Source organism: Rhododendron vialii, chromosome 12a (assembly GCF_030253575.1).
Source record: "Rhododendron vialii isolate Sample 1 chromosome 12a, ASM3025357v1".
Classification (NCBI taxonomy): domain Eukaryota; kingdom Viridiplantae; phylum Streptophyta; class Magnoliopsida; order Ericales; family Ericaceae; genus Rhododendron; species Rhododendron vialii.
This window is the reverse complement of record NC_080568.1, coordinates 21,792,350-21,806,053: the sequence shown is the minus strand read 5'-3', so window position 1 is coordinate 21,806,053 and position 13,704 is coordinate 21,792,350. Positions and strand designations below refer to the sequence as shown.

General features: G+C 38.0%; 1 protein-coding gene across 4 annotated transcripts; it reads right to left on the bottom strand.

Annotated features, from left to right (window-relative positions):
- Positions 1 to 1,687: 1,687 nt before the first annotated feature.
- On the bottom strand, positions 1,688 to 10,858 carry LOC131311683 (uncharacterized). 4 transcript variants are annotated; one of them, XR_009195539.1, is made up of 5 exons: positions 10,756 to 10,858; positions 10,392 to 10,449; positions 10,187 to 10,250; positions 8,381 to 8,440; positions 1,688 to 2,032 (listed from the first exon to the last, which is right to left on the bottom strand). XR_009195539.1 is itself a non-coding variant. In XM_058339226.1 (5 exons), exons 1-5 carry the CDS (start codon positions 10,685 to 10,687, stop codon positions 2,023 to 2,025), a joined length of 327 nt encoding a protein of 108 aa, XP_058195209.1. In that variant the 5' UTR covers positions 10,688 to 10,740; the 3' UTR covers positions 1,688 to 2,022. The 4 variants fall into 4 exon arrangements, 2 of the variants coding, with proteins under 2 accessions (XP_058195209.1, XP_058195208.1); XR_009195540.1 differs by having other exon boundaries at positions 10,392 to 10,442; positions 10,756 to 10,844; XM_058339226.1 differs by lacking the exon at positions 10,756 to 10,858 and adding an exon at positions 10,566 to 10,740 and having other exon boundaries at positions 10,392 to 10,462.
- Positions 10,859 to 13,704: the final 2,846 nt, after the last annotated feature.

The window sequence follows — 13,704 nt, the reverse complement described above, 5'->3', positions numbered from 1 at the left end:
ATGTATGAACTATGTGGGAATCATTAAATTTATGATCGATTGTTCGTAAGTTAAGGGTTAGTGGGTATAAGTTACTCTATTGAGCTTTTGTAGCTCGCGGTGTTACCTTTTGGTAACCCTGACATATTATATTGGTGGCGACACTGGTATAATGTGTCAAATTTTATAGATGAACATTGTGAACTCTACATTTTGGAAGCCTTTGGAGCCGAGGAGTTAGCCAGGATGGAAGAACAAGCGAAGCAGTAGATAGAACCCTTGTTCCCCCTTGTTTTGTTGAATGAAAGTACTTTTGTTAAGATTATGATGTAATAATGAGCCAAACTCTATTTAGTTTTTCAATGAAATTGTCTATTTAACGTTCCCAAAATCCGGAGCGTTGCAAAAGGCACGAGAAATAATGTCAAAGCCAAAAGCGCCGAAGACCCGGCAGCCATACACAGAACCTCCAACCTCGCCACCATCTGCCGCCAGGGCTCCACCTTGCACTCGAATTTTTTTATTACATGAGAAATTCCCTTTGGCTATTTTCCATGTTAAGATTTTACTTAAGAGTGAATGTGGTTTTAATTAGTGATTAGTCAATCACTAATATTTTATTATCTTATTAATTTGTCGTTAAGTAGCTGTTCATATTGACAAAGACTGTGGAAGTGTAAGATTTTTTTTTTTTTTTTCATAAAAAAAATTGTTTTTACCATCTTCTGTTTTTTTTAATGTCATGCTTACCCTTTTCTGTTAGTAAATTGGGTTCTTTTTTCATGTGTGTTTTTCTCTTCCGACAATTGATCAAATTTTCGTAAGTATAGGACATTTACATAGAAGAACATGCAATTGGTCATTTATATATCAAGAGTACCAAAAATCACGAGCACCCAAGTAGCCAATGATACAAAAGTATCACAAATATCCAAGACGTACATAGCAAAATAACACAAAAAGTATCCAAGTACGTGATGTTCAAAAGGTATCGCAAAGACAAACAACCAGTCACATTAGCATTTTTTTTTTAACTCCTTTTAATAAGAAGTAACTCATGATCTCCAACTATCAAAATTTTTAACGGTGGAAAAAAATTGGCAGAGAATTGGTGATGCAAATAATTTTATTCATTCAAGAAAATGACATACTCCCTCCGTCCCTTTTTTTTGTGTCCAGTATTCCATTTTGGGCTGTCCCTTAATAAGTGTCCATTTTGTAAAATTAAGGAGGTAAAAGTTAGTGTATTGCCTATTTTGTCCCTAAAAGTAAATTTTATTTTGAAAAGTTAGTGAGTAAAAGTGTAATAATGATGGGTAAGTAGGGAAAGTAAAGGAAAAAGTTGATGTAAAAGATGTAATAATGATGTCTTTTTAATAAGTTAGAGTTACGAAGCAGGACACTTTAAAAAAGACGGATGGAGTAATTTTTATGCTAATACATACATCCGTACATACATAGAGAGGAGGGAAGTTAAGCAAATGAAGGAAACATAATTTCTAAATTTTGCATAGAATGCTGCTTCTTTTTTTAACATGCCAGTGCAACGCATAGAATGGTTCTTCGCTGTTGTTGTGTGGATCTACCGATCTATAGAAGTTAGGTCATTCTTTTTTTTTCTTCAGTTTAATTCTCTTACCTGTGCATAGCACGGGTTCATTTCGAGTTTGAGAAAGAGGAGTCACAGGTTGCCGATAAGAGCCGACAGTGGAGTAGCAATTTCTTGGTTAGCATATATAGTCCGACTCCGATTATCACCAAAGTCGCAGTAACTTCATGAGAAAATTGACTTGAGAATCTGAGTCAAGTTGTTTCTTTTACCACAACTACGCACATAATATTTACAAACAATAGACGCCAGATTAGCAAAACAGAAAAGCTGTACAAACTGAGCATCTTGGTTCTCAGGAGTACTTAAAGAACTAAAGTGGCTGACCACTCATCCAAACAGAAACATGATGAGAAGTCTTCAGAAGCAAGTTATGTAGGTGTGCAGCTCTAACTTCCCCTTTAGCGATCAGATGTGCCCTCCTCCTATGCACGTTAAGCTTGCCTAGAAGTCCACACATTAAACGCGACCAAGAAACAAGACCAGGAAAACAAGTACCCAAATGTTTTAATGGATGATTAGAAGTTTTCTTTAAAACAACCAGAGAAAAAGAGCACAAGGACAGCCTTAAATTACCAACAGGAAAAAACAGAAGCAGGGAAAAAAAGGAAACCAACATACAGTTAGAAACTTGTTCAGGAAAAGCTCGCTAAATTATGCATAGCCCCTTGGGAAAAAAAATCTTGGATGACAAAATAACCACTAGGTTGGGGTTTCCTTCTCCAACCAAGCCAAGCAATTTCCTGTCAGGCTGGAGGCATTAGAGATGGTGTACCTTGAAGGTTATGGACTGATATTTAGTTATTCCTGTGTGAATCATGTCATTGGAACTCTTTTTGGGCCGACATTAAGCATTTTCAAGGACATCATCATAATCGAAAGTATAAGAAGGATAGTCTTCAGTCGTTCTTGACATTGCCGTCGAACTACAGTTTGCCGCCCTTGCATCCCCTTCTTGTGGAGGTGGAGACTGGGGTGTTTACATAATGCACATCCAACAAGACACCCTCCATTTTCCATTCTAAAGATATCCAAAGTATCTTTTAAATGATCCGATATATATATGAGCTATGATACACGGATCCCCCAATTTGGAGGAAGTACTGTGTCAACAAGACACGACATGGGTACGGGATCCGTACCAGATTCTCCAAAAAAAAATCGGACACTTTAGCATGAACAAGACTGGAAGAGGATGACGAACTTAGAAGAAGAAGAAGGACGCGCACACGAGAGAGAGAGAGAGAGATGCCTGAAGGTCTTCGTGATCCGACGAAGCAGCAGTCGCTGCTGAGATCCAGATCCATATGGTCATCACTGACTACAGATATGTTTTAGGGTTTCATATGTAAGACATGGGCTATGGCTTTATTTGGTTTGGGCCATTTAAGTAGTTGGGTCATTACATTTACATTTGGGCCATTTTATGAAAGGCATGTACTTTGTTTTTTTTCAAATAGTAGGCCATAAAGACATTTCCTTTATTAATGGGCCATAAAGACATTTGTTTTGCTTTTACTTTTTAGTACTTTTTAATATTTCCGCTGGAATTAATAAAAATTCAAATTAAATACTGATATGTTAGAAAATAATTTTATATATTCCTATAAATAACATAAAATTTTCTCTACATATAAAAATATTCAGCGGATCCCCGCACCCATGTCCAAATTGGGATACATATCCCCGAATCCTCTATTTTCAGCTTTGAGGTGTCCGACCCTTAAATATGTACTTGCACCCAATTCAAGTACCCGTATCCATGTAACATAGTATATGAGCAAGTGTACTTAAGAAGCTTTGTCCCTCGACTTACCTCCCCATCCAAGCCTACTTCAAACACATGTCCATTAATTTACCAAGTTTCAAGCCGCACAAACACTAACAAGCAACTCACACGACCTTGAGAACTCATAGCTAGCACCTATATTTTGAGGCAACTCAAAGATAGAATTCACTTGTCCAGTGGCAGTCTTCTTCTTTTCTAAATAAATATAACCTAGAAAAAGAGGATGCAGTCGTCTTCTTTTCTTTCTTTTTCCGTGTTTGTCAATTGTTTTGACATATTTAGGAAAACTAAATACCATATTAAGTCTCAGAGTGAACTTAATAAGAAATACGTTTGAAGAATAAATGTAGAAATCACAAATTCATATTGTAATTGCGCATCAAAGTAAAGAAAAAGAAGATTAAAAATGACAAATCAAAGAGAGAACCCCAAAAGTAGAGAGTATGGACCCAAAAGCAACTACAGATTACATTAGAGCTACATGGTCTCCTTCGAGGGGTAACATATTTCCACATAACTTCAAATACATGTAAAGGAGAAATTTGGGTTCTTTTCTAAACAAATATGACCTAGAAAGAGAGGAGGCAGTCTTCTTCTTTTCTTTCTTTTGTTTTGACATATTTAGGAAAACAAAACATGAGGAAAACAAAATATGGTATTAACTCTCAAAGTGAACTTAACAATAACTACGTTCGAAGAATCTCACAATTAAGCATTTATTCTTGTGAAATTCCTTATCTTGAAAGAATAGAAATAAAAAATTCATATTGTAATGGCACATCAAAGTAACCCAGACTAATTATTTTGAGTGTCGTTTCTTATCTAAATCAATATTCTAAAAGGCGCTAGACACTAGTCGGGTAGCGACCCACCGCTTAGGCCACCTAAGCACCCGCCTTGCAATTAAGTTTTTTTTTTTGGAGACTCCATACCCTAGGAGCCCTCCTAGCCTCTCCGAGCGCCTAAACAAACCGGCTAGGGGAAAATCGTGGCGGCAACCCGCCACCTAGCGCCTAGGCAACCGCCTTTAAGAACACTGCCTAAAATGTACTCAGAAAACGAAGATACACCAATGACGAATCAAAAAGAGCACTTAAACTGTAGAGAGTATTGACCCTAAAGCAACTACAGATAACATTGGAGCTACATGGTCTCCTTCGAGGGACAACATAACACTATTTCCACGCAGTTTCAAATACATGTAAAGGAGAATTTTGGGTCCTTGGGAGGAAGAACATCTTTTTCATTGTAAAGCTACCCAACATCTTCTTCTAAGTGGAGAGAGTTACAGATTTGCCACCTTGCATTTGCTGATGATCTATTCATTATGTGTGAGCCTGATGTGCCTTCTTTTACTCTTATTAATGACCTTCTCAATGACTTTCACTCTTATTCTGGGCTGAGACCTAATGTGGCTAAAAGCTCTATCTTCTATGCTGGGGTCGATTTGCAATTCAAGGAGGAGTTGGGTATTGTTCTTCCAATTCCAGAAGCTACACTACCTGTTAGATATCTGGGTGTTCCATTAATTTCTGCAAGATTGAAATCTGCTGATTGTGATGTTTTGAAGGAGAAAATTTTGAAGCATATCCATGGATGGTCTAATCAAAAACTTACCTATGCTGGTAGAGTTCAGTTGATTCAAACTGTCTTATTTTCCGTACAAGTTTATTAGTCTTCTATTTTCATCATTCCTAGCAAGGTTATCAAGGAAATTGAATCTTCCTTGATGGCCTTCCTTTGGTCTGGAGCTGAGATGAGACATACTTGGGCAAAGGTGAAGTGGGAGCATGTTTGCAGGCCTAAGATGGAGGGTGGTCTTGGCTCAAGAAAGATTAAAGAGTGGAATAAGGCTACCATGCTTAGGCATCTCTGGGCTCTTGCAAAGAAGGCTGATTCTCTCTGGGTCAAATGGGTGCATACCTACATCATAAAAAATCTGAGCTTGTGGAATATGGATACCCCTAGAGACTCCTCTTGGACTATACAAAAGATATTTGGACTTAGGAGTCTTGGCCAATCGTTAATCCAATACAAAGTGGGCAATGGTTTGTCTACTTTCCTTTGGATTGATAACTGGCATCCTTTGGGGCCGTTATACAAAAGATTTGGTGATGAAGTGGTTTATAACCTTGGTACTTCTCTGCATGCTAGAGTCTCTTCTATCATTCATCAAGGTCGTTGGAGGTGGCCGAGATCCAGAAATAGAATCACTCAGTCTATAATTCACCACACTCCTGCAACTTTCCACCCTGATTGTTCTACTGATGATTTGGTGTTTTGACTTCCTAGTTCTAACTGACTTTACTCTGCTAGGTCTGCTTGGGAGGCTGTGAGAACAAAATATTCTTATCATCCTTGGACACAAGTGGTGTGGTTTTCTAAGAATGTTCCAAGATGAGCTTTCATTGTTTGGCTGGCTGCTCAAGAAAAGTTAAGTACCAAAGACAAATTGCACCAATGGGGAGTGCATGTGGATGAGATATGTCCTTTGTGTGGCTGTGAGAAGGAAACACATCGACATTTATTTTTTGAATGCTCTTACTCTGCATCTGTGTGGGCTAGAGTATGGAGTAAGTCTTCTTCTACTAGAGTACCAATTACCTTGGCTGCTTTGTTGGAGTGGTTTGTCCAATCAGTTAAGGGCAATAGTTTCAAGAGTAAAATTTTGAAATGTTCTTTAGCTGCTACTGTTTACTTTGTTTGGAGGGAAAAAAATATGAGAGTTTTTCAACAAAAAAATGTGGCTAGTGATCAAGTTGTGCCGCAGATTCTAAGCTCTATAAGAGACTTCGTTAGCTCTTTGAGAAGCGTGAAGGCTTCCACAGAAAATAAAGGTCTGTGTGCTAACTGGAGGTTGGCTGAACGCTACATTTTGCAGTAGTAGGATGAGTGGTGCATCTAGATGCTGGTGCTTGGTTGAAGTTGTAGTTGTGTTCTCTGGATAGGAGTTGGTTTTAGATTTGATTTGTATAGGTTATCAATTCTTTTCCTTTCCTTCATAGTTTGTAATTCTCCTCTGAAAGGAGTATAGTTGTATAGTCAAGAGAGTCTCCTTGACATTGTTTGTTTGGTTAGGGCTTTTTAATGGAATCATACTTACCAAAAAAAAAAAAACTTTAGCATCTTCGAAAATAGCTACCTATACTCACTCATGCCTAAAATACCAAGGGAGTACAACCATACTAACTACAATTTTGATATGCAAAAGCAGCAAAACATTATATGGACCATGCATCCCAAAAAGCTCAAGGAGAAAAGATGTATACCATTAGATTGGACAAATCACATCCCATGAAAAATATAGGATTAAGAAAGCAAGAGTTATGATCCACTTCTCAAAATAAACCCGAAGGTTATGCAAAAGGTTTCAGAGGCGAAAGGGCAAGGTGAGGCATAACCCTCATGGCGTTGAGGTGTAAGCCTTTGAAGTTTTAATTTTCCATACTCTATATAAGAAGTAAAATCAATAAAGATACCTTAAAAGTAGGACTAGCTACTGCAATGTACCCCGAAAACCTAAGGGTTCCTCCGCAAGGTTTGTCCATGGAAGGTGAGTAGTGCCTAAGATCAAACAAAAAGGCGTAGTCGATGGACAACATGTGAATATTCCTATACTACCCCTTGTTGGTCCCAAGGGACAGAGGAGGCTAGGTTAGCCGAAAGATGGTTATCGGTTCAAGGACGCAAGGTGACCTTGTACGAAGGGCTAGAGAAAATGCCTCGAGCCAATGTTCGAGTACCAGGCGCTAAAGTAACCCATGCCATACTGATAAGTGCCAAAATATACCTATTTTGGTATATTTTGGCCCTCCAAACTACATTTACTAGTCTTTCATTTTAGTTAATTGATATTTATTTCTGTTATTTTGTGTTTATAGGTTGCTTGAGCTCACTGGCCATGATTTTGGATTAAAACATACGTTAAAAGAAGAGTTGGGGTTAAAGTGCAAAGGGCTTGAAAGTTGGATGTTAATTTATCACCTCAAAAAGTCCAAGGGGCCTTTATGTTATTAGTGCACTAAAGCCCTACTTCTATATAAGTCAGTGAAAAACTGACTTCGGAGGCAGCTTTTGCCGTGGAAAAGAATTGGACGAAGACGTGGAACGGCAGCAGCTTTTGATTCTCTTCTCCGAGCCATGAGCAACTAATCCTCTTTCTTAGGGTGTAGATGAAACCCTAACCAAGTAACTATGTTTTTATGTTGGTTTTGGATTTAGATTACCAGAACGATGGTTGCATAACATTGAGACTTGTTTTCTGTGATTGCAAATACATAGGTATGCAATGGTATTCTTGTGTATGAAATTGAGAATTGTGATAATCTATGCTTAGGGAAGACGAGTCGTGCCTAGATTAATTTTAGAATTGAAGACGATTCGTGCCAACCGAAGATAGCTTATGCCCAGTTTTCAATTGCATGTTATCTTCTTGGCGATATCGTTAGGGCTTGTAGCTTCTGGCAAATCATTGTCGTTCTGGTAATTGGTTTCCTAAAATCGATATAATCACTTTGTTACAAAGTTAGTGTGGATTCGAAACCCTAAGAACTTTTCCAAATATTTAATTCACCATCTTTTCTGCTTTTAATTATTTTGATAGTTTTAGTTAAACAAATTCCAATCGCTCTTTCTTGAATTAAATTAGGAATTGATTTTCAAGATACAATAACTTAGCCTCTTTATCCCCGTGGTACGATACCTGGACATAACCGCTATTCTATTTGAATTGAGATTTTGCTCAGTTTTACTTATTTATTTTTGGTGTGAAAAACGACCTATAACATACTCCCAGGAAAACGACCTATATAACATACTCCCAGGAAAAGCTCGAATGACCTTCAACAAAAGGGTACCTGTACCCAAAACCAACACAAGTGGGTAGGTAGAGAATACCTAGAGGCGCAAGACAACTCTCCCCAAGGAATGATTATTGCTTCAACTATAAGTAGGTTCCACACAATCAAAAATTATAAGAAACGGAGAAAGTTAAGGAGTCATACCCATCCAATCTTTTCTCATAGTCATACCCATTCAATCTTTCCTCCCGCCGTTTGGCCGATCTGTTAAGAGAATTTGGACAAATGAGATATTTTATCCCAAGCGTTAAATACATGGTTAAACATAAAGCAATATAGAACAATTTAAAACTTGAGTCAAGAAGCCAACCTACGTATGCAAAATCCAAAACACAAGTGTCCCAAAAATAAAAAAAGATCTGGCATAAAGTTATACATCTAAATGTCAGCTGTGATTAGCCCATTCACGAGGTATTACTCTCATTCAAAACAATTATGCACCTAGAGAGGCGTGCGTAGGGGTGACCACCACCCACAATATCCGAAAATATCCAAGTCCTAACATCACAATAATCATTTTCTCAGAAAATGCATCCTTTTGAGTGGTATAACCTATAAAAATTTCCAAAATATAGCATCCCCTAAAGTTATTTGAATATTTTAATACTCGCCTCACGAAGTTCTTTTAATTTTCTTCTATTTTGATATAGGGAAAAAAAAAAGATTACCCTTTCACTAATCCTGTTATGGGCTTCCACTTTAGTCCTTTTGGTTTCAGCTCTAGCTTTCTAACTCTTTCTCCAGTTTTTATTTCGGACTTACACTTACGGCTCTCCTGTACATTCTGTGTATAAATAAACTGATATTGGATACAAAATGATCATTACAGAATTGTAGTTGCATACCAAGGTCGGCAAACATTTTATGGGTCTATGCGCAAGTCCTTCATCAAACCTATAAAATTTAACAGACATTCCCACTCCCAGAACCATTATCATATTGGACTAAGAATTGTCCAAGGCAATTCCAGAAAAGTGACTTGTTCTGTTGCATTTGGTTGTGAGCCTCAACTTGAGAAACATATTCCATTGTTTGGCTTGCCCAAACAGCCGTTCCTATTTGAAAAGGTCCCGAAATTTGGTACAAAAAATACTAATCAATCGTCACCAGTGTTGTGCCCCACCTGATTGTCACCCCCACCATAATTCCAAGAATACTTACTGCAGTCTTAACCCCATTCCCTATGTGTACGTACACCTTCCCATCCCCAGCCCTCCACACCCACGTTAATCGTATTTGAGCAAATTATAAAGTAAGCATCAACAAGTAGGTTAGCACTCCAATTTTAGCGTTCGTACACCGGGTATAACAAAGCGCATCGATTAATATGAATAATGACTTGGCTTTGGGGTCAATGTGTATTGACTTGGTTGTTATGGGCTATTGATGTCGGTCATTGATGTGGTGTTTAAAGAGCTAAGGGGTGTAGGCTGACCGAGGGAGGTGCAAGTAGGGGCCTGGGTCTAGGTACACCTCCCAATTATCCCACTAATTATGCTATATTTTCAGGTTAAATTAAAAAAAAAGTTCTATAGGATCGGCCCCCTGCAAGTCTCTTGACTTGAGTGGGAAAAAAGTTGATAAAGTTTCTATATATGTGTGTGTGAAAACCCCTCTAAAATTTCAAGTTATCAAACAAATTTCAATCGAGATTATAGAATTAAATACGATTGTGCATATGTACAAAATCTCGTCTTATTCTAAGAAATATTAAGTAGAAATATTTATATTGTAGTCCATATTTTTTATTAATGTAAAAATAAAAGTAATTTGGGCCCTGCTGAGTTCAAATTCTGCGTCCGCCACAGCTGGAGGCCTAGGTAATTTAAGCACCACAAACATCTATTCAATTGTATTTTTTCTCAGGGTGCCACAAGGTTATGCCCCAGTAAGACAAGTTTTAGAGAATAAGAGACGGTAAACAAACAAGAAAAGAAACACAATACTTACATATCGCAAGCCACACCGAGAGCCAGAGTAAAGAAAAATGCCATCGTAAGCGCGGGTTGAACAACTAACAATAACCAAAGAGTAGTTTTGAATTATTTAGTGTGTGACCTTCTCTACTGACGAACGAATGATCAAATTTTATTTCGAAACTGCCCAAGAAGAAAATACCAAGAGAATCAATTGATACTATAATATAGAAACTCACCACGGTCCACGAAATCAAAGGCCTTATCAAACATCGTCTTTCGAACCATGCCTGCAAACTGCAAAGTACAACTGTGTAAAGATTTCAAAAGAAAAAGATTGATAATTGGAAGTCTATGAAGCACGGGTACTCCGGAAATGTTGCCGTACGCGCACCGGGTACGGGTACAGGTACGGCGTCGGTACGGCAAAATCATACCGGGTACTTTTGGTATCTTCGGGTACGGCAAGGGTACTCCGTCGGTACGTCTTGGGTACTTCGTGGGTACGTTTTAGCCCAAAATGAGAGACACACATTGAGAGAGAGAGAGAGATGGAGAGACGAGAGAGTCAGAGATGAGAGAGAGAGAGAGAGACGAGAGAACCTGAGTCGATCGATTGACGGCGACGAGGTGATGACTGGGTTCAGGGCTTTAGGGCTTCTGGCTGGCTTCTGGATCGACGAGGTGATGACAGGGTTCTGTATTTTATGATTTTCATCGTAATTTTATATTAAAAAATACAGCATAGCCCCTTAAATTCTTTACCACGACAATAAAGTCTCTTAATTTCTAAAAATTACAGTTTTATATCTTGCAGTTCCAGCATACATCTAATTGTTTAGTATTTCAGTTTTACCCCTAACAAACACATACATTATACGGAGGATCATTTTAACTTTTTATCTATGTTGCTTTTTGTTGGTAAAATGGGTTTATATTTTATTTTATGCAATAAAAAAAAGAAAAAAATTATATATATATATATATATATATATATATATATATATATATATTCGCCGTACCCGTACCCTACTTTTTGGGGGTTTTGCCATTTCACATACCGCGTACCAGTGCCCGTGCTCTATATATGGAAGTTAAACAAAACAAGAAAAGTCGAGAAGGAAGGGAAGCGTGAAAATTTATATCTTACTCGAAAGAGGATCTCTCTCTCTCTCTCTCTCTCTCTCTCTCTCTCTCTCTCTCTCTCTCGTGCCGTCCTTTCTTCTTTCGTGCCCTAGCTTTCCCTTCTTTCTTCTTTCTTGCCCTTCTTTCTTCTTTTGTGCCCTAGTATATACGGTAGATATTGTTTCCGAATGCCGAAGGAAACAGACCCAAAAAATGGGAAATAGCACTTTCACCTTTATGTTCTAGACTCCTTCAGTGCCATTACTTTTAGGAAGACTTAGCCAAAAGTTCATCATATTTTACATTTTTTGAGTTTAATGATAGGCATTTTCTGCAATCAAATATAAGGACAAATGAGCCGAGAAGGGAGAGAAGCGTGGAATTTTCAATATTACCTAACTCGAAAGATGATGAATCTGCACTTTCTCTCGCTCTCTCTCTCTCTCTCTCTCTCTCTCTCTCTCTCTCAAAACACGATGAATCCACACACTCTCTCTCAAAAGATGACGAATCTACACACTCTCTTTCTCTCTCTCAAAACACGATGAATCCGCACACACTCTCTCTCTAAGGACAACGAATCTACTCTCTCTCTCTCTCTCTCTCTCTCTCTCTCTCTCTCCAAGCCCCCAATATATATACTTTCCGGGTGCCGAAGGGAAACCGACCCCAAAAACGGGAAATAACACTTTTTACCCTTATAATGGACTTGTAGCGATTGTAGCTCATTTGATGGATTTATTTATCTTGTTTGTTGGATTGTTGGGATTGGTTATCTCGTAAACTCTTACACAATTGGTTATCTCGTGAACTTTCACACAATTGTCTATCGATACCATCACCCCTCGATGTATCTGTATATGGGAAAATCGCATGTTATACGCAAATAGAGGTACATGCCTATCAAACGTAAAACCAAATAAACATACTAACCCGTTATTACTGGAAGATAGAAAACCATCTAATCTATGGCGATGTCATGGAAACAATTCCAGAAGGGCTAAATTATTTCTTCTTCTCAGCATACAAAAACTATTGGACTGTTTTCTGCATCCCCTTTTCACCATAACGAAAGCTATTGAACTATATAATGCATAGAGTAATCATCAACAAAAACAAGAATAGTGAATAAGACATGCAACTAAACCATACCTTTCAGCAATTAGGATTCTGGTTTAACCCTGCAAAAGTTGACTTCGATCGGATTCTCATCAATTCCATCGTACACCAAAGCTTGGAAGAGCATAGGTGTCACACCCCAAAATGGGAAGTAACCGACCATGAACCACAAGACTGAAACTTGTAGAACATGCAGCCTAAAAAGAAATTGATTAAAAACCAAGGCAATGAACTAATAAACGGTCAACCATTTTTTTTTATTAAAAGCAACTCCAACCAATTAAGTTCAACAAAAGTATGGGGCACAATCATCCCATGAACCAATCAATATCCAAAGATCCAACAATAATAAAGGGGAGTCGTTATCTGACAATTTTTTTTTTCGAATGCGGAAGCGATTTATTAAAATAAAATTAAAATGAGACACCCTAAGGAGGTCAACAAAAATTAATCCCCGAGATGCCGCCAGAGTCCTTGTCTAACTCCCCAACTTGCCTGAAAGAGAAATTGGAATAAATCCGTCAGCTGACAAGCTCAGTGAGTAGCAAGTATGTATAATAAATAAAGTTGAAAGCAGGGATTAAAATAATTTACCATTAAATCATAACTTGACATACGAGGTGTCCAATAGAATAATAAATTAATCAATGAAACATTTAACCAAATAAATATTCTTGGTGGTGATCACAATACTAACTCCATCAACAATGGGGAACCACAATCAAATAGTACCATGGCCAAAATAAATCTCATCAAAATTGGATCCAATATCGAACTTAGAGTCACCAGGGTTGGCAGCCCGTGGTACTTTTCCCTAAGACGATCCGGCGAAAGAAAGCCGTTGAGCATTAAGGTCACCGGCCTAACACGGTCTTTTTCCCAATGGCCAGGGTCACCAACACGAGAAGGAATAAGTTCCCTGGACTTCCAAAATAAATGTTCCCATTAATATCCACCAAGTTCTCACCAAAAAGAACATTAACGATTGATCTCAGAAAATTCATCGTATGCCAATTTATAGAACAACTTATAAACAGTTTTGAGTCTCCGAATAACATACATATAAATTTCTGAAGGAAATACTTTTAAGGGATACAGGAAACTTTCGAAAATACGTAACATACTTAACTACTCACCTGGGTCCAAACGTAATGCAATCGAACACGCAAAAAGGAGGCTAACCTGAACAGAAGAACAATACAAAATGACTAACTATTCCCGAAATTACATAATCTAACAGAAAAAGCCTACACCTAAGTGACTACCTGACCCTCTGAAACCCAAGGCTTCGACAACTGATAAAACCCA